The following is a 25,957-nucleotide window of genomic DNA, read 5'->3' as shown; positions in this document are numbered from 1 at the left end:
CCAGGGATGAAAGACTTCAGTTGTGTGGAGAAACTGGAGAAATTGGGATTGCTCTCCTTAGAGCAGGAGGTTAAGAGGAGATTTGATGAAGGTGTTCAAAATCATGAATGGTTTTGAAAGAGTAAATAAGGTGAAACTGTTTCCAGTGGCAGAAGATTTGGTAACCAGAGGACACAGATTTAAGGGAATTGGCAAAAGAACCAGAGGTGACATGAGTAAATAAAATTTTAGGCAGCGAGTAGTTAAGATCTGAAATGCACTGTCTGAAAGGGTGTCAGAAGCAGATTCAATAATGGCCCAGAGAAGCCTCAGTCACTGACATTGTGAGTCTGAAATTCAGACATGTGCCGCCCATGATTTTCTGACCATTACAATGAAGGCTCGGAAAGGATTGTGTGCAGCGCACGCCTGCATTTCTGATTTGTTCTGTCAGAGGATGTGGCCAAAACTGCAGACTCATCAATTAACCCTCTACAAACAGGCTTCTCCTTCTCAACCCCTCTGCCAAACTGTCATCGATGTGCTGCCTCTTCACAAAACAAATGCCCCCATTGGGTGAAAGGCTTTCCATATATGACAGTTGAGAAAGGGTCAACGACCACTGCAGGCCCTTCAAATAAATCATCAGCCCCAGCAGGCTGGGCCTCTTTTCTCGAGAAAAGAGAAGATTGAGGGGGTGACCTGATGGAGCTCTTTAAGATTATGAAAGGGTTTGATGGGGTAGACAAAGAGAAGATGCTTCCATTTGTGGGGGAGACCAGAACCAGGGACCATAAATAGAAGATGGTCACTAATAAATTCAATGGAGAATTCAGGAGAAACTTCTTTGCTGTGTTTGGAATGTGGAACTCGCTACCGTAAGGAGTAGTTGGGGCGACGAGCATAGATGCATTTAAGGGCAAGTTAGATGAACACCATATGGGAGAAAGGAATAGAAAGATATGCTGATGGGGTTAGGTGAAGTAGGGAGGGAGGAAGTTCGTGTGGAGCATAAACACCGACATGGGTCTGTTGGGCCGAATGTTTCTGTGCTGTAAATTCTACGTAATTCTGTTGCTCTGAAGCTTTGCTGTCAGGCGATTGAACTCCCATCCAGAGTGTTTATTCGGATCTCAGCCTCTGACACTGGGAGTTTCTCTGCCCTGTAACCTGTCAGATGCACCAGGTCTTCATCAAACCTTCTGAGTCCCTAGTTGGCCAACACCAGGCAGCTTGGACAATAACTGAAGAAGTCCATTTTCTTGATACTGTCACCATCTCAGTGAAGGGAAACGCAGAAGAGGGAGAAAGGCTTAAGGATATAAAAATGGTTAAAAATAATAAAACTTTATAGTTGCAGATACAGATTTTCCAAAGAGAAATGTTAAATTACTCTAATATTTGTGTCTGAATGTTCAAAAGACCAATAAAAAGAAACTGTAGCTACGATTTTATTTGTGTCATTGATCTGTGCTAATGCTGACAGTAAGTGTCGTTCATAGTCCAACCTTTGAGATGGTGAACTGTACCAGCTCTGTAAGGAACATTCAGACCAACCTTTAACATTGGCAGTAAACTTAACAGCTGCTGCTTGTGGAGTGGAACATGACACTTGCACTGCTCGCAGTAGCCATAGTGCCATTAGAGACAGGTTGGAAAGGAATGGTTTTGATGGTCCAGAGGATTAGGACAATGAGGGAACGTAACATTGGGAGAGGCTGCAGAGGCCTCACATCATATTTAGACCTATTGGAAAAGCAGCACCGGGAAGGGGTCGGCCTTTCGGTGGAGGTGTTGTCTCAGGAACGTGCAATGCTGGAAACTGATTTGAAGAAACCACTGACACTCCAACTGCACTAACTGAACCTGTGAAGCTGACAGCAGCCATTAACTCTCTGAAATAAAAACTATATACTGCGAGTGCTGGAAATCTGAAATAAAAACAGAAAATGCTGGAAATACTCAGCAAGTCCCGGACACCTGATTATTGTCCAGCCCAATAAGGCACCCTTGGGGCATGGGAGACAGCGCTGGGAAATTGATGCTTTTTCCCTCATTATATACCTGAAAAAATGGCTGCAGTGGGGTCCAATTTCTACCCGAATCACTACTGAAAGTACATTGATGTCTGTACACCTGGGGAACAGTTCATGGAAATGATCTCATCGCTCCCTGATCATTGTCATCCCAAAGCACTTCACATGTAATTAATTCTTTTATGAAGTTCAGCCATAGTTGCTATGCAGCAGAAGGTAATGTAAACAGAACAGCCAATATACACACAGCAAGTTCTAAACAACACATGAATCAACAAATAATCCAGGGGGATTCTTCTGTTTTGGTGACGTTGATTAACACATTTTCTGCAGCAGATAAGTTATCTGCTGTTTTCACCTTCCAATCTCAAGTGCAATTCTGCAAAATCACGTGACGAAAAAGGGTGTGGATGGTTTATAAATGTCTTGGAAGAGCCGAACACAATTTGTTCTGTTTATCCAGCTGATAAGACTACAGGAGTAAACATAAAGAAGAAACTGGCCTATTCATTCAGAACATCATGAGGTAAGAGAGATTTTCGTGTGTAAATAGCATGTTTGATATAAGTGTCTGCCGTGGCTCAGTGGTGGCACTCTCGCCTCTGAATCAGTGAGTTGTGAGCTCAAGTCCCACTCCAGAGACTTGAGCACAAAATCCAGGCTGGTGTTCCATTGCAGTACTGAGGGAGTGCTGCATTGTTGGAGGTGTCGGATTTTGGATGAGACGTTAAACCGTGGCCTCTTATGCACTCTCAGGTGGATGTAAAAGATCCCATGGCACTATTTCAAAGGAGAGCAGTGGTGTTCTGGCCAATATTTATCTCTAAACAAAAATCACTAAAACAGATTATCTGGCCATTATCACATTGCTGTTTGTGGGACCTTGCTGCCTGCAAATTGGCTACCACGTTTCCTATATTACAACAGTGACTACAATTCAAAAGTACTTCATTGGCTGTAAAGAATTTTGGGATGTCCTGAGGTTGTGAAAGATGCTATATAAATGCAAGTCTTTCTTTCTTGATAAAATACAATCCTTTATATTACACTAATTAAACCATAGAAGTCCATGTCCTAAAGTCGCTTGCTCCCTCAGCTGATGAATCAGTCGTCCTCCATGTTGAACACCACTTGGAGGAAGCACTGAGGGTAGCAAGGGCACAGAATGTACTCTGGGTGGGGGACTTCAATGTCCATCACCGAGAGTGGCTCGGTAACACCACTACTGATCGAGTTGGCCGAGTCCTGAAGGACATAACTGCGAGACTGGGTCTGTGGAAGGTGGTGAGTGAACCAACATGAGGGAAAAACTTACTTGACCTCGTCCTCACCAATCTACCTGTCGCAGATGCATCTGTCCATGACAGTATTGGTAGGAGTGACCACCGCACAGTCCTCGTGGAAATGAAGTCCAGTCTTCGCACTGAGGACACCATCCAACGTGTTGTGTGGTACTACCACCGTGCTAAATGGGATAGATTCAGAACAGATTTAGCAGCTCAAAACTGGGCATCCATGAGGCGCTGTAGGCCGTCAGCAGCAGCAGAATTGTATTCCAGCACAATCTGTAACCTCATGGCCCGGCATATTCCTCACTCTACTATTACCAACAAGCCAGGGGATCAACCCTGGTTCAATGAGGAGTGTAGAAGAGCATGCCAGGAGCAGCACCAGGCATACCTAAAAATGAGGTGCCAACCTGGTGAAGCTACAACTCAGGACTACATGCATGCTAAACAGCAGAAGCAACATGCTATAGACAGAGCTAAGCGATTCCACAACCAACGGATCAGATCAAAGCTCTGCAGTCCTGCCACATCCAGTCATGAATGGTGGTGGACAATTAAACAACTAACGGGAGGAGGAGGCTCTGTAATCATCCCCATCCTCAACGATGGCGGAGTCCAGCACGTGAGTGCAAAAGACAAGGCTGAAGCGTTTGCAACCATCTTCAGCTAGAAGTACCGTGTGGATGATCCATCTCGGCCGCCTCCCGATATCCCCACCATCACAGAAGCCAGTCTTCAGCCAATTCGATTCACTCCACGTGATATCAAGAAATGGCTGAGTGCACTGGATACAGCAAAGGTTATGGGACCCGACAATATCCCGACTGTAGTGCTGAAGACTTGTGCTCCAGAACTAGCTTTGCCTCTAGCCAAGCTGTTCCAGTACAGCTACAACACTGGCATCGACCCGACAATGTGGAAAATTGTCCAGGTAAGCCCTGTCCACAAAAAAAGCAGGACAAATCCAATCCGGCCAATTACCGCCCCATCAGTCGACTCTCAATCATCATGAAAGTGATGGAAGGTGTCGTCAACAGTGCTATCAAGCGGCACTTACTCACCAATAACCTGCTCACCGATGCTCAGTTTGGGTTCCGCCAGAACCACTCGGCTCCAGACCTCATTACAGCCTTGGTCCAAACATGGACAAAAGAGCTGAATTGCAGAGGTGAGGTGAGAGTGACTGCACTTGACATCAAGGCAGCATTTGACCGAGTGTGGCACCAAGGAGCCCGAGTAAAATTGAAGTCAATGGGAATCAGGGGGAAAACTCTCCAGTGGCTGGAGTCATACCTAGCACAAAGGAAGATGGTAGTGGTTGTTGGTGGCCAATCACCTCAGCCCCAGGACATTGCTGCAGGAGTTCCTCAAGGCAGTGTCTGAGGCCCCACCATCTTCAGCTGCTTTATCAATGACCTTCCCTCCATCATAAGATCAGAAATGGGGATGTTCGCTGATGATTGCACAGTGTTCAGTTCCATTCGCAACCCCTCAGATAATGAAGCAGTGAATGCCCGCATGCAGCAAGACCTGGACAACATCCAGGGTTGGGCTCATAAGTGGCAAGTAACATTCGCGCCAGACAAGTGCCAGGCAATGACCATCTCCAACAAGAGAGAGTCTAACCACCTCCCCTTGACATTCAACGGCATTACCATCGCCGAATCCCCCACAATCAACATCCTGGGGGTCACCATTGACCAGAAACTTAACTGGACCAGCCATATAAATACTGTGGCTACAAGAGCAGGTCAGAGGCTGGGTATTCTGTGGCGAGTAACTCACCTCCTGACTCCCCAAAGCCCTTCCACCATCCACAAGGCACAAGTCAGGAGTGTGATGGAATACTCTCCACTTGCTGGATGAGTGCAGCTCCAACAACACTCAAGAAGCTCGACACCATCCAGGACAAAGAATTTGCTTTCTTTGTCTTCGGTCGTGTCAATGTAACATGTTGGAAATATGCTATTATTAATGCTACCAAGGGTTATTAATCCTTCTTAATAATAACTTCCACAATGCTTTGGGCCCGAGTGTGACCGAACATGCAAGCTTTATTATAGACACAAGAACAACGTTCTAATGCATTTATACCAAACAAGAAAGTTCTCTAGATTCAGGAACTGTCCCTCTAGATTGGAAAATTACACGTGTCACTCCACATTTTAAGAAAGGAGAGAGAGGGAAACCGGGGAATTATAGACCAGATAGCCTAACATCTGGTGTGGGGAAAATGCTGGTGTCCATAATTAAGGATCGGGTGACTGAACACCTCGAGAATTTTCAGTTAATCACAGAGAGCCAGCATGCATTTGTGAAAGGTAGGTTGTGCCTGACAAACCTGATTGAATTTTTTGAAGAGGTGACTAAAGTAGTGGATAGGGGAATGTCAATAGATGTTATTTATATGGACTTCCAGAAGGCATTTGATAAAGTCCCAATTGTAAACAATTTTACAACACCAAGTTATAGTCCAGCAATTTTATTTTAAATTCACAAGCTTTTGGAGGCTTCCTCCTTCCTCAGGTGAACGTTGTTGAAAATGCAACATTTCCAACAACGTTCACCTGAGGAAGGAGGAAGCCTCCGAAAGCTTGTGAATTTAAAATAAAATTGCTGGACTATAACTTGGTGTTGTAAAATTGTTTACAATTGTCAACCCCAGTCCATCACCGGCATCTCCACATCATAAAGTCTCACATAAGAGATTGTTGGCTAAGATAGAAGCCCATGGAATCGAGGGAAAAGTACGGACTTGGTTAGGAAGTTGGCTGAGCGATAGGCGACAGAGAGTAGGGATAATGGGAAGGTACTCACATTGGCAGGATGTGACTAGTGGAGTCCCGCAGAGATCTGTCTTGGGGCCTCAATTATTCACAATATTTATTAACGACTTAGATGAAGGCATAGAAAGTCTCATATCAAAGTTTGCCGATGACACAAAGATTGGTGGCATTGTAAGCAGTGTAGATGAAAACCTAAAATTACAAAGCGATATTGATAGATTAGGTGAATGGGCAAAACTGTGGCAAATGGAATTCAATGTAGGCAAATGTGAGGTCATCCACTTTGGATCAAAAAAGGATAGAACAGGGTACTTTCTAAATGGTAAAAAGTTAAAAACAGTGGACGTCCAAAGGGACTTAGAGGTACAGGTACTTGGATCATTGAAGTGTCATGAACAGGTGCAGAAAATAATCAATAAGGCAAATGGAATGCTGGCCTTTATATCTCGAGGACTAGAGTAAAAGGGGGCAGAAGTTATGCTGCAGCTATAAAAAACCCTGGTTAGACTGCACCTGGAGTACTGTGAGCAGTTCTGGGCACCGCACCTTCGGAAGGACATATTAGCCTTGGAGGCAGTGCAGAGTAGGTTTACCCGGACTTCAAGGGTTAAGTTACGAGGAGAGATTACACAAATTGGGGTTGTATTCTCTCGAGTTTAGAAGGTTAAGGGGTGATCTGATCGAAGTTTATAAGATATTAAGGGGAACGGATAGGGTGGATAGAGAGAAACTATTTCCGCTGGTTGGGGATTCTAGGAGTAGGGGGCACAATCTAAAAATTAAAGCCAGACCTTTCAGGAGTGAGATCAGAAAACATTTCTACACACAAAGGGTGGTAGAAGTTTGGAACTCTCTTCCGCAAACGGCAATTGATACTAGCTCAATTGCTAAATTTAAATGTGAGATAGATAGCTTTTTGACAACCAAAGATATTAAGGGATATGGGCCAAAGGCAGGTATATGGAGTTAGATCACAGACCAACCATGATCTTATCAAATGGTGAAGCAGGCACGAGGGGCTGAATGGCCTACTCCTGTTCCTCTGTTCCTAATAAGTATATATATAACAATGTTCTAATACAGTTATATCAAATAAACAAAGATGGTACAACCTGTCCCTGGAAAGTTTCAAGCTGATCAGGTTTCGTCGGGTGTGTGGGCCTCCGTCCAACATTTCCAACAACGTTCACCTGAGGAAGGAGGAAGTCTCCGAAAGCTTGTGAATTTAAAATAAAATTGCTGGACTATAACTTGGTGTTGTAAAATTGTTTACAATTGTCCATTGTATCCATCTTATTGGGAGGGACATGCCCTTATCTTTCTGTGTATTTTGATTGTTCCGATGCAGAAATTTAAAATGTCTCATCCTGTATACCCCAATCGCTAAAGTTACCTAATTATTTGAACAAAGCTCCTGCAATTAACATACAGGATTAGTCTGTGTCCAAGCCCTGAGTCTTTGATTGTGCCTTGGGACATTTTGTTATCTGTTTCTGACAATTGGTCTTCAATGTGTCTGTTTAACAGTTTTATTGTCTGCAATATTCTCAATCACTTTGCCTGGTGTCAGGCATATCATTTCCTGTGGGATGCTGGCTCCCTCTGTATTCTCACAGACACAAGGTCTGCCCACAGTCTCGCTTTTTAGCCAAGCGCCTAAAGCTTTGCAGGATGGGATACATGATTATGTCAAATTGTAACTGTAATTAGTGATACTTACAGTCACGGTCTGTCCGTGATTGAGTGGAGAGGAGGGAGAATGCCCGGGCACAGTGCCCCATGCTCTGGAAGTAGTGTGAACAGCTGCAGTCCGTCACTTCAGAAGGTGGAGTGTGAAGTGGGCAGGGGGGTGAAGTCAGCCAGAACATGGGAAGACAGGAGGGAGGGGGGGCAGTACATGCAGGAAGGCAAAGAGAGGCAAACCGTAAAGCCCCTCTTTGATTCCCCAGTGCACTGGTGGGAAGCCATCAAGGCGAACATCAAGAGGTTCTTCATCCTCAAAGGTGTTCAGAAGGCGAGAGAGAGGCAGAGGGAAACGTCCCGACTCCAGAAAAGCATGCAGAATCTTCTCCTGCTGCAGTCGATGGGGATCGATGTCGGGGAGGAACTCAGAGAGGTGAAGGACCAGCAAGCCTCGCTCTTTGCCTCCGAGGCCTCCAAGATCATCTTCCGGTCCAGAGTCCGCTCCGTGGAGCAGGACGAGACTTGCTCGCGCTTCTTCTTCCAAAAGGTGCACAGAGAGAGCTCTGTGATCAGCAGCCTGAAGGAAGAGAACGGCTCGGTCACGTCCTCGCAGCCCGACATACTGAGGATCTGCAAATCCTTTTATGCCGGACTGTACGACGCGAAGCCCACAGACAGCGCGGCCTCCCACTCCTTCTTGTCGTCTATCACGGAGGTTCTAGACGACAGCAAGCGGGAGAGTCTGGATCACCCACTTACTCTGGACGAACTGACAAAGGCCGTCCGATCCTTCGAGAAGAGTAAGACTCCCGGAAGCGACGGCTTACCGATGGAGTTGTACTCGGCTCTGTGGGACTGGATAGGCCCAGACCTGCTGGAAGTGTACGGGGGTATGCTCCTGGCAGGCAGCATGTCAGACTCCATGAGGAAAGGCATCATCACCCTCATCTACAAACAGAAGGGGGAGAGGGAAGAAATCAAAAATTGGCGACCCATCTCACTACTTAACGTGGACTACAAAATTCTGTCCAAGGTCATCGCCAATCGGGTCAAGTCAGCCCTGGAGGTGGTGATCCACCCCGATCAGACCTGCACCGTACCCGGCAGGAAGATCTCTGATAGCCTGGCGCTACTCAGGGATACGATTGCCTACGTACAGGACAGGGGGGTGAACACCTGCCTGATCAGCCTGGACCAGGAGAAGGCCTTTGACAGAATATCCCACACGTACATGATGGACGTGCTCTCCAAAATGGGGTTTGGGGAGGGAATCCGCAATTGGATCCAACTGCTCTACACAAACATCAGTAGCGCAGTTTCAATCAACGGGTGGGAATCAGAAAGCTTTCCGATCAAATCTGGAGTCAGGCAGGGCTGTCCTCTCTCCTCCGTCTTGTTCGTGTGTTGCATCGAACCCTTTGCCGAGTCCATCAGGAGGGATGCGGGCATAAGAGGGGTGACGATCCCAGGCAGCGGAGGCACTCAGGTCAAGGCCTCCCTGTACATGGATGACGTCGCCGTCTTTTGCTCGGATCAGCTGTCGGTCCGCAGATTGATGAGCATCTGCGACCGTTTCGAACTGGCCTCGGGGGCCAGGGTAAATCGTAGCAAGAGCGAGGCCATGTTCTTTGGGAACTGGACCGACCGATCCTTTGTCCCCTTCACCGTCAGGTCGGATTACCTGAAGGTGCTGGGGATCTGGTTCGGGGGGGCCGGGGCGTGCACCAAAAACTGGGAGGAGCGTATCTCCAAGGTTAAGCAGAAACTGGGACTGTGGCATCAACGATCCCTCTCGATCGTGGGCAAGAACCTGGTCATCAGGTGCGAGGTGCTCTCGGTGTTGCTGTACGTGGCGCAGGTCTGGCCCATACCTCGCTCCTGCGCCGCGACAGTCACCCGAGCCATCTTCCACTTTGTCTGGAGATCAAAAATGGACCGTGTCCGCAGGGTCACGATGTACAAATCTCCAGAGAAAGGGGGGAAAGGCGTGCCCAACGTGGCCCTCATCCTGATGGCCACCTTTGTGTGCGGCTGCATCAAGCTGTGCATAGACCCTCAGTACGCAAACACAAAGTGTCACTACGTGCTGAGGTTCTACCTGTCCCCGGTGTTGAGAAGGATGGGCCTGGCCACGCTGCCACGGAACGCTCCGTCCAGTTGGACCGTTCCGCCCCACCTGTCCTTCGTGGAAAGGTTTGTGCAGGAAAACACCTTTGACCACAAGGCGATCAGCAAGTGGTCCGCACGTAACGTCCTCGAGACCCTGCGGGAAAAGGAGATGGTGGATCCTGTCGGTTGGTTCCCCGAGCAGACTGTCAATGTCATTTGGCAGAACGCCTCATCGCCAGAGCTTTCAAACAAGCACCAAGACCTAGCTTGGCTGGTGGTGAGAAGGGCCCTTCCCGTCAGATCCTTCATGCACTCCCGGACTCTCAGCGCCACCGCGCGCTGTCCCAGAGGAGGCTGCGGTGGAGACGAGACCGTCACCCATCTCCTTATGGAATGTGCCTTTGCAAAGAAGGTCTGGAGAGAGATGCAGTGGTATCTGTCCAGGTTCGTCCCGAGCAGTTCCGTAACACAGGTTTCTGTGCTCTACGGGCTGTTCCCGGGGACGCACACTGAGACGGACATCGGCTGCTGCTGGAAGACCATCAACTCGGTGAAAGACGCCCTTTGGTCTGCCCGAAACTTGCTGGTCTTCCAGCACAAGGAGCTGTCCTCGACCGAGTGTTGCAGACTGGCACATTCCAAGGTCCAGGACGACGTGCTGAGGGACGCACTGAGGATGGGTGCGGCCGCCGCAAAGGCCCTGTGGGGAAAGGCAACCGTTTAGAGCCTTCCCGCCATTGTAAACCGAGGGGCTGCAATCAGGGAAAAACCCCCTCGGGCAGAATGTAAAATTCAAATTGCTGTAATGTACCTGTAATGAATCTGAAATGAATCTGTAAGCAATAATCTGTGTTGAGTATGATGCAATGAGACACCCTAGAGTGTCATGAACTGTAATTATGTCCAATGTGTTCATTGAACTGTACTTGACGTAACCTGCAAATTGTATAATCTGTATTGTGTACGTTTGGAAAGTGATATGACAACTGTATTGTATGTACTGCTGCAAATTTTATGAATAAAGTATATTTTTTGAAAAAAAAGAGAGGCAAAAAAGCCCTGAATGCTGTTTGGAGAGGAGAAGAGTTCAAAAGAGAAACTCAAGAGAGCAGCGTAGAGATGATAAGAGCCCCAAGAGCAGCCTGGAGAAGGACAGGAGCTGAGAAGGAGAGAGGGAGAGAGAGACTCACAGCAGGATCAAGGCAGCTGAGCTGAATAGCCCTGCACTAGTCATTTGCAATAAAGCAAGATATTACCAGCCTATCCCTCCCCCTTCCCTCTCACTTTTTCTCTCACCATTTCCCTCTTCCTCTTCAAAAGCAGCTCTGACAGGAAAGGGAAGTGAGCGAAATGGAGGGCAATGAAGAGAATGTTTGGGGAATCGAGATTCCGCTCTCCATGTTCTCTAACATTTAAATCTGCAACTTTTGTCAGACAGCTCTGACCGTGGTAACCTGACATGCACAGAGCTCTCTCCTAAACAGGACAGTTACAGCCAGGCGGTAGCTGATCAATGTAAACTGGGCTCTGCCTGACTGTAAGTTGTTTTAGTTTAAAGGTACTCGAAGTGTCAACAGACTCACTTGAATACTTTAACCTGCACTGACTAACTGTAGCCCTGGAGCTCTGAGACACCAAGGGCTCGATTTTACCGTCGGGTTTCCTGTGGGTTTCCAGCGGGGGGGCCCCGAAAATCCCGATATCCAGTCACGTGACCAGATCGCGCCACAATCCCGCCCACTTCCGGGTTCCCCGATGACGTGCGGGGGTGCGTGCGTGGCCCCCGCTGGTGGGAATCCCGCAGGCAATTAAAGCCAGCGGGATGCCACTTGAGGTTATTTATTTCGCTTGTTCAGGTCATTAACTGACCTGATTGAGGGACTGTGTGTGATTTTGGGGAAACATGGGACTGTTTCACACACTGGGGGAAACAGTCCTAGTTAAACTGGACGTGTTGCAGCTGTCAGCCTGTGGCAGCTGCAAAGGTCCATTTGACAGGTGGGGGGGGAAGACCCTCACCCATTGCAGGAGGCCGCTCTGTCACTTGGGACAAAGTGTGGCCTCCACCACCCCCCTCCGGACGGTCAAAGTCACAAACCTGCACACTCACCCCGGGGTCCGGAGACATGTGCCTACCTTGCGGACCCCCTCAGATGTACATATTGCGGATGGGGGCCGCCGTAGCTGCAGTCATGACCCCCTCGGAGGGCGAACAGCATCACCAGCCTCGCCATCCACGCCGTCCACCTCTGACACGTGGAGCTCCACAACAGAGTGCTGTGACACATCCACCTGTACAGCAGGAGGGAGGGCTACCACAGAGAGAGACGCGTCACAGAGGGCACTACCCTCGCCACAGGGTCCACAGACCGAGGCGCAGCTCCCCGGACCTCTCCGAGCAGCAGTGCACACGGAGGCGCAGATTCACTCGACATGTAGTCGTGGAGATCTGCAGGCTCTTTCATGCCGAGCTGCTCCTGGCTGGCCCCAGCACCATCTGCTTACCTGTCGCTGCCAAAGTCACCACTGCCCTCCACAACTTCTCCTCCGCATCCTTCCAGGGTGCAGCCGGGTGCACCGCCAATGTCTCTCAGTCATCTGCGCGGAAGAGCCCTGCAAATACACCTGCACCTACTCTGCAGTAACACAATGGGTGGCATCAGTGGTGGGTCCTCATAGTGATACCCAGGAGCGGGCATTATTGCACAAAACAGACAGGATTCGCGGAGACATGGCAGTAGTGGTGCCAATATAATGTGTGATGTTTGTTGCTCTGAAATTCAATATAGGTAACACCCATGGCAAACCCTCAGACACCCTTGTGCATCCCCTTCATGCTCACGACACGTTTGCCTTACGCTGCCTACTGCACATATGTGATGCATGCCCTGTGGCTGAAGCACAGGTAGTGGCAGGTTGAGTGAGGCTGGCCGTGAGGGAGATCCACGAGAGGGTGAGTATGGGATAGAGCCATGAGATTATATGAGGATTGGGTTGCGTGGTAGTGGCGGGGTGAGTACTGGCGAGGTGAGTAGGTGCAGGTAAGATGAGGATGGGGTTTGAGTTGGTATGAGGGGTGATGTGACAGAATAGTGTTGGCGGTGCCGAAGGAGATGTGGGGTGGGGGCAGTGTTGTGGCAGACGGAGTGTAGGGGAAAAACTACGTGTTCTCACTGTGGCTGACCTACTGCGGTCATTGGAGCGCCTCCTGCACTGTATGCAGGTGGGCGATATGTTGGTGGCGCAGGTGACCCCCTCTGCCACCTCGAGCCAGGCCTTCTTGGTGGCAGAGGCAGGCCGCTTCCTCCCGCCCGCCGGGTGGAAGATCTCTGTCCTCCCCCTCCTCCTCACCCCATCTGATGATACCTGGGGTGAGGCATCATTAAACTGGGAGCAGCCTTCCCCCTGGGCTGCTCCATGCTGTAATTTGTTCCATTGGTTGCAGCATCTGTCAGTGCAGGACTGCCCCTTTAACTAGAGAGCCTCCAGCTGATAGATCGTACTGCGCATGCGCAGCCCGCCCGACGCGCAGACCAGCAGCGCGGACCCCGGAGGAGCAGTTAAGTGAATCCAATTAGTGGATTGCCTGCTACGATCGCGCGGGCAACCCACTAATTTCAACGGGCGCGGAGGCCACGCACCCGAAACCCAACCCGCCGGAAACCCGCAGGCCTGCTAAAATCAGGCCCCAAATGTTGGTTTGCTGCCAGAACTTAATTTGCACATTTAATCAACAGACCAATATTTAATCAGCACACTGTTCAAACTATACAACATGCAGAAAGTTGACAATTCAGATTAACCTGATTAGGTAAAGAAAGAAAGAATGACTTGCATTTATATAGCACCTTTCACAACCTCAGGACATCCCAAAGTGTTTTACAGCCAATTAAATACTTTTGAAGTGTAGTCACTGTTTTACTGAAGGAAATGTGGCACACAGCAAGGTCCCAAAAACAGCACTGTGATAACGACCAGATAATCTATTTTTAGTGATGTTGGTTGAGGGACCCATTGGCTCATCTTCGAAAACAGAATTTATTTGGTTAGAATTAAGGAATAATAGAAGAGCTATTATTCTGCTGGATGAGTGCAACGGGCCACTAAATAGTGGGAAGGAGATGGAGGAGCAAATTTGCAGGCAAATTACAGAACGATGCAAGAACTTTGGAGTAATGATAATGGTTGGATTCAATTATCCTACTACAGGCTGGGTGAATAACAGTGTAAAGGACAAAGAGGGGGAGAAATTCCTGAAATGTGTACAAGAGAACTTTCTTGATCAGCATGTCTCCAGCCAATTGAGGAAGGAAGCAGTGTTGGACCTAGTTCAGGGGAATGAATTTGGGCAAGTGCAGCATGTTTCAGTGAGGGAGCAATTAGGAAACAGTGATCACAATATCATTAGGCTTAGAGTAGTTATCGAAAATGATAAGAAATATACAAACGTGAAAACACTCAATTGGAGGAGAGCTATTTTCAGTGAGTTGTAAAGGGATCTGGCCATGGTCGATTGGAATCAAAGATTGACAGGTAAAACAGCAAATGAGCAATGGGAGGCTTTCAAAGAGAAGATGGTTCATGTACAGACTAGACACATTCCCAGGAGGGGGAAAAGAAAAACATCCAAAAACTAGAACTCCCTGGATGACTAAAGATATAGAGATTAAAATGAAACAGAAAAAGGAGGCTTGTGATAAATGTTTGGTTCATAATTCAGTAGAGAACCAAGCAGAATACAAAAAGTACAGGGGAGAACTGAAAAAGGAAATAAGAGGGGCAAAGTTAGTGTGTGAAAATAGATTAGCGGGTAACTTATGAAGGCACCCAAAAGTCTTTTATAAACATACAAATAGTAAAAGGAATGTGGAGGCAGAGGGCATGGTTGAGGTACTAAAAAATACTTTGCATCTGTCTTCACTAAAGAAGAGGATGCTGCCAATGGCACAATAAAGGAGGGGGTAGTAGAGAAATTGGATAGGATAAAAATAGATAAAGAGGAGGCACTTAAAAGGTTGGCAGCGCTCAAAGTAGAAAAGTCACCCGGTCCGGATGGGATGTATCCTAGGTTGCTGAGGGAAGTAGGATGGAAATTGTGGAAGCTCTGGCCACAATCTTCCAATCCTCCTTGGATATGGGAGTGGTGCCAGAGGACTGGAGGATTGCAAATGTTTCATCCCTGTTCAAAAAAGGAGAGGGGGATAAACCCAACAATTATAGGCCAGTCAGTCTAACATCGTTGGTGCGGAAACTTTTAGAGACACTAATTCGGGACAAAATTAATTGGCACTTAGAAAAATATGAGTGAATAATTGAAAGCCAGCACGAATTTGTTAAAGGCAAATCATGTTTGACTAACTTGATTGAGTTCTTTGATGAAGTAATGGAGAAGATTGATGAGCTTAGTTCAGTTGATGTTGTGTATATGGACTTTCTAAAGATGATTGATAAAATATCACACAATAAAACATGTTAGCAAAATTGAAGCCCATGGGATTAAATGGGGAGTGGCTACATGGATAAGACATTAGTTAAGGGACAGAATACAGAGAGTAGTGGTGAACGGTTGTTTTTCAGACCAGAGGGAAGTGTGCAGTAGTTTCCCCCACTGCTCTATTTGATGTATATAAATGACCTTGGGAATATGGGGCATAATTTCCAAATTTGCACATGACACAAAACTCAGAAATGTAGTAAACAGCGAGGAGGATGATAACAGAGTTCAGGAGGACATAACAGATTGGTGAAATGGGCAGACACATGGCAGATGAAATTTAACGCGTGGAAGTGTGAAGTTATTAATTTTGGAAGGAAGAATGAGGAGAGGCAATATAAATGAAATGGTACAATTTTAAAGGGAATGCAGGAACAGAGAGATCTGGGTGTACGTACACAAGCCTTTGAAGGTGGCAGGACAAGTTGAGAAGGCTGTTAAAGAGGCATACGGGAACCTTGCCTTTATAAATAGAGGCATTCAGTTCAAAAGCAAGGAAGTTATGCTAAACCTTTATAAAACACTTTCTAGGCACCAGCTGGAAGGTTGTGTCCTATTCTGGGTACCACACTTTAGGAAGGATGTCAAGGCCTTAGAGAGGGTGCAGAGGAGATTTACTAGAATGGTGCCAGCGATCAAAGTCTTCAGTTACGTGGAGAGACTAGAGAAACTGGGGTTGTTCTCCTCAGAGCAGAGAAAGTTAAGGGGAGGTTTGATAGTGGTGTTCAAAATCATGAAGGGTTTTGATAGAGTAAATAAGGAGAAACTGTTTCCAATGGCAGAAGGGTCGATAACCAAAGGACACAGATTTAAAGAACCAGATGCGATGTGAGGAACCATTTTTTACACAGCGAATTGTTATGATCTGGAATGCACTGCCTGAAAGGGTGGTGGAAACAGATTAAATAATAACTTTTAAAAGGTAATTGGATAAATACTTGAAAAGGAAAAAGATGCAGGTTATAGGGAAAGAGCAGGGCAGTGGGATTAATTGGATAGCCCCTTCAAAGAGACAGCACAAGGCCAATGGGATAAATGGCCTGCTTCTGTGCTGTATCATTCTATGATTCTATGAAGTAGTGCCATGGGATTTTATGTTCACCTGACACCTCTGACAGTACAGCACTCCCTCAGTATTGTGCTGAAGTGTCAGCCTAGATTTTGCACTCAAATCTCTGGCGTGGGACTTGAACCTCACAACCTACTGACTCAGAGGCCACAGTGCTACCACTGAGCCATGGCTGACATAGGTACTAGTTCAATTAAATGAGTTTGGTTTACCCGACGGCTCATCTGGTTAAAGCAATGAGTAGCTCAGCCATGTAAGCAGAAAGATCCCAGGATCCGATTCTGAATTCCTGCTGGCTGCAAGTTCTCTGGTATCAGCGGCTTGAGCCTTTGCCGATCTTTGCTGTGACCCTCCTGTGCTCAGCTCCTCTCCTGCGATATCCGACTCCTGCTGGCTGCTGACTTTGCTCCAGGGACAACCGTCCCAGCCTAAGATGTTCCCCTTGCCTCCAAACTGCACAGCAACCACCAGCTGCACAGAGGAAAATACTCAACCATAAGATCCCCTCTGGAAACAGTCTCTAGGCACGACAGAAACAAACAGGTAACTCTATTCCATCTTGTGATCAAATCATAGGCAAAACCTTTAGGTTTTGTTTTCCACTGAAAAGGGGTCTAAATGATGAAATATGATCCTGAAACAATAGTGAAAATTCTGGACTGCCTTGTAATAAATGAGAATTTACCCCATTCCGTTACTGTAAAGTAGTGGCCTTAATCATAAGCTTATTTTCGGGGAGGCTGCGAGGCTGGCTGGTGGGGAGGGGCAATGAAGGTTGTGGTGTTAATTTGCACCATGACAGTATGGGACAGACTCCATGGTCCAGCTGGTCTTTTCCTGTCTGTTATTTTTGTATGTTCGTGTGTTTGAACTTCTGGTTATTATTTGAATTGCCAGCTTTTTTGGGACTGCTTATTAGCTTTACTGAGTTTCTTGAGTTTCTATGTTGGACTGTACATAATAATTTCCCCATAGCTATTTCTTTCTGAATGTTTAACAAAACTATTAAATATTTAAACATATTTCTTACAGTGATACTGAAAGGAACTCCCTGAAAATGAAATTACTTCAGCTACAATGTCACTTCACGTGGAATCTACAGATGGAAGATGTTGAGTGGGATGATTTGCAGGAACGGCTAAATTATATAATAGAGTCTGATATTGTGAAATATCAAGCCATGCCTTACAATCTACTCGCTTTTGTAAACTGTATGAAAGGAAACCGCGAGGAGTCAATCAACAATTTATGGGAAGCTGAAGAGATTTTGATGAAGAATCACAAACATGAAATTGGAAAAAGAAGCATCATCACATATGGAAACTATGCCTGGGTATATTATCACGTGGGTGAACTGACAGAGGCCCAGTCCTACCTCGACAAGCTGGAGATGATCTGTCAACAATTTCCTAATGGTTCTCGGTACACAGCAATGATACCTGAAGTATACGGAGAGAAGAGTTGGTCGCTGTTGAAATTTAGCAGGAAATATTACGAAGAGGCAAATGAGTGTATTGAGAAGGCACTGGAGGGGGATCCTGATGACATTGAATGGAATGCAGCTCATGCAACTGCTCTGTTTCGACTTAAAGAAACCTTTGGAGACCCACAGTGTCCTGAACACTGCAAAGCAGTGAATCAGTTACACCGCGCCTTAGCACTGAACCCAAATGACACTTTTGTCAAGATCATGTTGGCTCTAAGACTACAGGAATTCAATCAAACTGAGAAATGTTGTAGATTAGTTGAAGAAGTACTGCTGAAATCTCCTGATGATCCATATATAATTCAGTATGCAGGCAAATTTTTAAGAAAACAAGGGTCTGTTGAATATTCCTTACAGCTATTGAAAAAGGCACTGAAGATTAAATCGTCTTCAGCACTCCTTCACCACCAGATTGGCTTATGTTACAAAACTAAGCTGATTGTACTGAAGAAAACACGTCCGAAATACATTAATCATGAAGAAAGAAAAGAATTGATTGAACTTTGCAAATACCATTTCCAAACAGCGTTTGATCAGAAACCCTCACTTATTTTTGCAATATTTGATTTGGCAGAAATCTTTGCAGAATCCGGAGAATATTCCAAAGCCGATGACATCTACGTCAACCTACTTAGAAATGAAGATTACAGCCTTTTGAATAAACAATTAATACGTTGGAACTATGGACAGTACGAGCTGCATGAGAAGAGATCCCAGCTGAATGCCATTCATCTTTTCAAGGAATGCTTAAAACTCAAAGTTAACACCAAGAAAAACGAGAAATGCCGTGCAAAATTGAAACAAATTGCTGAAGATCGAATGAATAGATATTCAAGAGACAGTGTAGCCTTTGGTATATTGGGGCTAATACACCAGGTTGATGGCAAGAAATCAGAAGCCATTGAATTCTTTAAGAAAGCCCTGGAGGGTGATCCTGAGAATGAAGAATATCGAAGTGCTCTACGAGAGCTGCATCAGGTTACATAGGGCAATGTTAAAATGTGTCTCCGATTTACCTGAGGAAATTGAATCCCGTTTTCAATGTGTTGTTTTGCAGTAAATAGTTCAAAAATAATCTTAACATTAGTTGACAGACTTCCCATTTGACATAGGGTTGTGTTGCTACTCATCGACCCTATCATGCTGCATTCACGTTCCCACTTGCTATGGTTACAGTAACGATAAGTATAAATTTCTGAGCTAATGACAAGATTTCAACTCATTTTTTTGCTGATTTCAACAGCTGAAACTGAAATGGACATAGTTAGTAATTTTAGCTTTGGCCGATGGTGTAAAACAGGTGATCCAATCCCCATCAGCCTGCTCTCAATCATCAGCAAAGTGATGGAAGGTGTCGTCGACAGTGCTATCAAACGGCACTTACTCACCAATAACCTGCTCACCGATGCTCAGTTTGGGTTCCGCCAGAACCACTCTGCTCCAGACCTCATTACAGCCTTGGTCCAAACATAGACAAAAGAGTTGAATTCCAGAGGTGAGGTGAGAGTGACTGCCCTTGACATTGAGAATCCCTACGTGGTCAGTTTTCGGTAAAATATTAAAATGCCTACGTGGCAAAGAAGCAGAATGCAAAATGGTTAGAAAGGGTTAATTAGTTAGTAACTGAGATTGGTACAGGTGGCCTGGCCATATGTTTGCGTAGTCAGCAGGTTTGCATTGTCTTATCAATGTAGAGTCTTTGATGTGATTCAAGGACTGGTCTGAATGTCTCCATGTTTATGGCAGATCAATATAGGTAACGAGCTTAGCCAAAGTTGAAAGACATTCCAAGTTGGGAGATAAGGAACAGAAGGAACAGGAAAGAACATTCCAGGTTGGAAGGTGAGGAAGTATCCCCTTTGATGTCTAACAGCAGCTTGATCAGCACATGGACGATCTATGATTGGCCGGCAATAATGTAACCTCGCATGGCAACCTATGCCCGGCTTATGATTGGCGTTGACCCTCGTTAAGTATGTTCCAACCCCTATTGATCTGTATAAAAACGTGTGGATTTCTGTATGTTTCTTGTTCTTGCTCTGCCAGCATAGAGGGACTCTATCAGGAGTCCAAATCAATGCTGCAGACTAAGAACCCTGCTATTAAAGTTGTGTTGAACTTTAAAATGTATTCGACTCAGTTTTTACTGAACTAGACTGAGGGGAAAGAATCCGGATCGTCATTTGGTGGCCTGTACGGGGATATTAACGGTCGTTCACCGAGAGTTCGCGGAGTAAGAGACGGATTGTCTCAGACACAGAGGAAGGAAATAGCGCCCCGATGTAAGTAGTCTTAATTTACTACGTCGGTTTTCCTCCAATCCGTCAGTCTGATGACGAATCGTCCAATCACTAACACTCGTGTGGCCTCCTTACAAGATTCAGGTCAGTCTGGCGAATACACAGAAATAGCAGGAATAGGTCAGTGGTCGAATATCACTGAGGGTCAGCTCCGGCTGAGGGTCAGCGTACGTACTGAGGGAATAACTTGTAAGCGGTAGGTCAGTGGTTAATATCACTGAGGGTAGTCAGGGTTTAAGATCCTGGTGATTGGATATAAACAGGAACTAGTGATCAAAATATCACTGAGTCAGGGTTCGAATTCCTGGTGATTGGGTATAAACAGGAACTTCGAGTCCCTGGGGATTGGGTATGAACGGGAACTGATTGCTTGTGCTGATCGACTACAGAAGGAAGTGCCTGTCTCAACGTGCAGCCTTAGACCGGTTGTTAAGAGGGGAAATCCCCCACGTGAAAGTCAGGACCTTGAAGTGGGCGTAGGGACCAAGGGCACTTAGGATTGTGAGGCACAAGCATCAGTACCGTCCTCAAATTCTGTAATAAGCAACTGAGTGGCGATAATACGGTTGTGTTGACTAGTTGAATAAGAATAAAAGACTGGGGAATGGTCAATGGCCATTGGGAGGAACTAAAAACTTCGATGACGCCAAAACGGCTCAGGAATTAATTTGGAAAAATAACAGAGGTACCACAGCCAAAGAACTAATTGCTTTATGGAGACAGTACTGTAAAAAAAAAATATGGATAGAATTAAGTGACTAGACAAATGTTTGAAAGACAGAGACCCGAAAAAGAGAGGTTTTGTTGTTTAAGTGTACTGTCCCTTTAAAAAGCCTGTCTTGATCAGCGTTTTTTTTTGTCGGTGTTGTGGGCCACGCCCCCTTCTTACTGTGTCTTACGTGTTTTCTTCCTTTGTGTAATGTATCTGTCTTGTCGTGTGTTTAATTCTGATACTGCTGAATTAAAATTGGAGTTATTTAGGTTAAGTGACCTATTAAATTCTGGTTCTTATAAAGTGTGGGCATGTTAAATTCCAGACATGGGATCTTCAAAAAATTGGCATTTTGAATGTTTATTTTGTGATTGGCTGTGGTTTAAAGAGAGGTTAAAAATTAACGGGATACATTAAAAAAACTATCTGGTATCATTGTGACAGGAAAAGTCGGAAAGCTGGAACAGCTCAGAGCATTGATTATAATCACATCCACTAAAAGTATGTGAAAAAATAGTGTGCAAAAGTATAGTATAAAGCAATCCACAAATGTGAGAAGTAAAAAAATCAGTCAAACCTGTGTGAAGAGAAATTTTGAAGGTGGGAACATAATCTCAAAGGGAGAAGGATCAAAATACTCCGACCACAAGAGCAAGTTAATATTAACCCCTTCCATCCCAAGAAGCCAGACTGTCATGCCAAGAGCAGTTCAAACAGATAGAAATGACCCAGTCGGTTGAGAACTGTCTGAGGCTTGCCCAGAACACAGGTGAACATGAGGTAACAATTTGTATAGGTTATATTAGTAAAATTGTCCCAATCACTCGGAAATGCCAAAGGCTACAATTGACTGAGATATAAGTTTTCACGCTACAGTGAAAAATTGATAAGAAAGGAATGTAAAACAAATCATATGAAAAGGAAGCATAGGTTAGACAATTGGAAGTCCATTACTTGAGCTATGTACTGACACAGGGTACTAAATGCCTATCAGTTTTACCCTGCCACAGTATGATAAGGAAGTTTTGACAAGTTCTGGGGCTATTCAATTTTATTTGAAATTAATAGTAGAATACAAGATCTGACCAAAGAGGGGAGACCTTCCCTGACAAATTATATAACTCGCATTGAGAATGCTAAGAAAACTCAACAATTAGATCAACACCTCCTAACTCAAGTGTTAAAACAAAGAGCGACATGGAATGGAGGTGGACATCGTAAAAAGAGATAGGCAAATATGGAGACGTAAAGATCTGTGATAAGTGATATAGCAACTGCCTTTGCCTCAGTTGTTAACACCATTGATTTGACAACATTAGATCAAAAGGTCAGAGATTTAGGGTTTCGCATTAAAGATATATTAAAAGATAAATGAAAATACAGATAAGGAATTGTCTGAGGATCAAATGCTGACCATATATTTGCAAAGGATAGCTACAGTGCTAGAAACACATGCCCAAACCATTAATAAATTAATAAAAGAGGAATATAACGTATCTTAGCAGGCGGCTGCTAATGATATCTGCTTAATGTGGTTACATCTTGAAAACACAGAGATTAGGACTTGGAGTTAGAAATTCCAGTCTGCAGCCCTGCGTACATGTGGGAGAGACAGTGTTTATTTCAGACAGGCTGCGTGCTTCAGAGAGAGAGCGAGAGAGGGACTATGCAATTTCTCTCTCCTGTTTTGTTTTCTGAATTTGTTTCGGGTAAAGGGATTATTCCTTTGGATAAATAAATAATAAATGAAGATTTGACAAATTAATCACTTGGGCTCTCAAGAAGAGCCGCAATGGATTTTCTGTGTTTCTTTTAAAACAGGTGACCCTGGTTTTTTTTTGGGACCACGTGAGTGTTGATGGTGCAGGATTACCAAGAGTAGTTACAAAGTTACGGTGCAACCTTTGCTGGAGAAATTTGGTGCAGGAAACGATCCAGTGGTGTTAAAGATTTAAGACTTTAGCTGCAGACATCAGCGGATACCAAATGTCACAGCGTGGTGATATCAACCTGATTCTCTTCTTTTGAAAACATTTTGATTTGTTTTGTTTTAACCTATTTATTGTCGTCCGAGACAGAGTGCTCGAGATGGGGAGAAATGGGAATTTTTCTCTAAAGTCATTGAATTGGGCATGATAAAAAAATCAATCTGGCATAAATATACAATCTAGTGGAAGTCAGGAAAGTGTAGTTAAGAATAGTAAATTGATAGCTTTCTCGTGGAGATATTTGTGTCCTTGCCTATAATGAATAATGAGAAAACTACACTCAATAGCCTGGCCACTACCCTGACATCGGGACCATGCAGAGGGAGATAAGCACTCTAGACACCCCTGATCTTTTTGATAAGATAACCTGAAAACCTAAGAATGGCTACAGTGGACATAAAAGATACAAATGTATGTTGCCATCATCTGAAACGGAGATCAGGATGAAGAACATGATTACAAAGGCCTATGGTCTGGTGAGCTATTGCAACCACTCTTTAAACAAACCAGTTGCTTTTACAGGACTGAATCCTACAGGACATATGATGTGTGCCATGGAAAATGTTCGGAAATACCATGAGGAAGCAGAGACTGGCCAGCAGAAAGTTAATATCTAAGAACACTAAGCTCATTCCTATGAGATGCTGCTAGTATGCGGAGATACATGAAGAAGATACAGTGAAGAATGAGTCTCAGACAGGCTCAGTTACTTGACAACAGCACAACAGGAAAATGGTTAATGTGGTCCAGGCGAGTGAGAAATCCTTTTAAACAAGGCACTGACACATGGTCCATAGAGAAACCAACTAATTAATGAAACAGTCAGGAAACACTGGTATCAATCAAAAGGACTGAAATTAAAGTAAAGAGGGACACAGTAATTTGGATTTCCAAAATTCAGGGTTAGGTTCCCATCAGTTAACAATAAAATTGGGAGAAACAATATTTAGAAGATATCCGCACGATGGATACAAAATTACAAGATTATGAGGGGCCCAGATAAAGTAGACAGGAAGTACCTGTTTCCCCTAGCAGAGGGTTCAAGAACTAGAGGATGTAGATTTAGGCTGATTGGCTGGAACAAAATTAAAGGGATGTGTTACTAGACATGCTGTCACTGTGTGTCCACATAGTGTTGGACACAGCCTAGAAGCACAGTGTGGGTTTAATAATACCGGTACCAATCGGGATATTAACTGTACCATGGAGGCCCTAGAGGCGGATCTAAAACCCACTTAAGTGGCATATGCCGGAGAGGACGAATATTGTGTTACAACTAATTTGAAAACGTTTAAATATGCCAATCTAACTTGTGATATTTTAAGTCCAGAATTCTACTCCATTTCTGAAGTCCTGGTTCGGATTGGACCCGAGGAACTGGTAGAGATACACCGGCATAACCTCACCACCTTACAAGTTTCTGAGAATGTCAGAAAGGACTTGAAAGCATATCAGGACACATTTGGGTATCTGACACCCCTGTTGCCTAAATACTTGAAAGCATTGCGAATGGAGATACGCCTCTCCCAGAAGGTTTATTATAACCTACAACAGGACAATAACAACATTAAGCATGACATTGACCAAATTAAAGTCACCACCTGGTGAAATGACCTCTGGAATTTGGGACTGAATATACAGATCCATCTTTGGATTAGATTAATTTCATATGTATTAGTCGCAGTGCAGTTTGTTGTAATGTGCTTCTTGATTTTCATTGCATGTAATAAATGTAAGCAGAGGATGAAGGGTTTGGCAAAGATAATGAAACAGAGCCTGGGTAAGAATGTCCCCATTGTCTCTGTGGTTTCAACTAAGAACACATCTTAATGGTACCGGGAGTAGCACCCGCTGGGGTAAGGTGCATGTAAAAGGGAAGACAATTATAGTTTGATAGGATTATCAGATGCTCTGCCTCTCTTCCACCCGGACTGGTGGCCAACACGAAGGGAACCTGGTTAAGATGAGGTACAGCATCTAACGGGATATTGTAGGGAGAATTTGGATTAAGGGATATAATGGGGAGGGCACCAATTCACAGGTGTAAAATGGTCTGAAAGGTACCATTCAGTCTAGTTAGGCTGGAAACAAAATAGAAAGCACCATAGGATATTTGACTCTGTTAGCCTTTTCAAACTAACATGAATAGGTTTAGCTGACCAAGGACATTCGCAGCTTACTTGAGAGATGTTTAGAAGGAGTCTGTTCCTGAGAACAGATAAGAGTACAAAGGCGTATTGATGAAACATGTCTGTGTTCTATTGGGACTTCTCCAGTTCAAGGGCTAGTCATATTCATTGTTATAAATCTTATAGTTTATTGCTTACTTAAATGTTGCTGCGCTGCAGAACCTGCAGAACCAGTGAGCACCGTAATAATTGGTTATCATGAAATGATAAAAGGGGGGAATGAGAATCCCTACGTGGTCAGTTTTCGGTAAAATATTAAAATGCCTACGTGGCAAAGAAGCAGAATGCAAAATGGTTAGAAAGGGTTAATTAGTTAGTAACTGAGATTGGTACAGGTGGCCTGGCCTCCTGCTGGGCCATATGTTTGCGTAGTCAGCAGGTTTGCATTGTCTTATCAATGTAGAGTCTTTGATGTGATTCAAGGACTGGTCTGAATGTCTCCATGTTTATGGCAGATCAATATAGGTAACGAGCTTAGCCAAAGTTGAAAGACATTCCAAGTTGGGAGATAAGGAACAGAAGGAACAGGAAAGAACATTCCAGGTTGGAAGGTGAGGAAGTATCCCCTTTGATGTCTAACAGCAGCATGATCAGCACATGGACGATCTATGATTGGCCGGCAATAATGTAACCTCGCATGGCAACCTATGCCCGGCTTATGATTGGTGTTGAGCCTCGTTAAGTATGTTCCAACCCCTATTGATCTGTATAAAAACGTGTGGATTTCTGTATGTTTCTTGTTCTTGCTCTGCCAGCATAGAGGGGCTCTATCAGGAGTCCAAATCAATGCTGCAGACTAAGAACCCTGCTATATTAAAGTTGTGTTGAACTTTAAAA

At 45.0% G+C, this 25,957-nt stretch overlaps 1 protein-coding gene across 3 annotated transcripts; it reads left to right on the top strand.

The window, feature by feature from the left end:
• Window positions 1-2,441: 2,441 nt before the first annotated feature.
• LOC137340161 (interferon-induced protein with tetratricopeptide repeats 5-like) lies at window positions 2,442-25,957 on the top strand. Of its 3 annotated transcripts, none has more exons than XR_010966723.1 (3): window positions 2,442-2,541; window positions 17,478-19,426; window positions 22,765-25,957. XR_010966723.1 is itself a non-coding variant. In XM_068002513.1 (2 exons), exons 1-2 carry the CDS (start codon window positions 2,537-2,539, stop codon window positions 18,916-18,918), a joined length of 1,446 nt encoding a protein of 481 aa, XP_067858614.1. In that variant the 5' UTR covers window positions 2,442-2,536; the 3' UTR covers window positions 18,919-20,057. The 3 variants fall into 3 exon arrangements, 1 of the variants encoding a protein (XP_067858614.1); XR_010966722.1 differs by lacking the exon at window positions 22,765-25,957 and adding an exon at window positions 19,678-20,057; XM_068002513.1 differs by lacking the exon at window positions 22,765-25,957 and having other exon boundaries at window positions 17,478-20,057.

This window comes from Heptranchias perlo, chromosome 21, assembly GCF_035084215.1.
Source record: "Heptranchias perlo isolate sHepPer1 chromosome 21, sHepPer1.hap1, whole genome shotgun sequence".
NCBI classification, from domain to species: domain Eukaryota; kingdom Metazoa; phylum Chordata; class Chondrichthyes; order Hexanchiformes; family Hexanchidae; genus Heptranchias; species Heptranchias perlo.
This window is presented reverse-complemented; position numbering and strand designations above follow the sequence as displayed.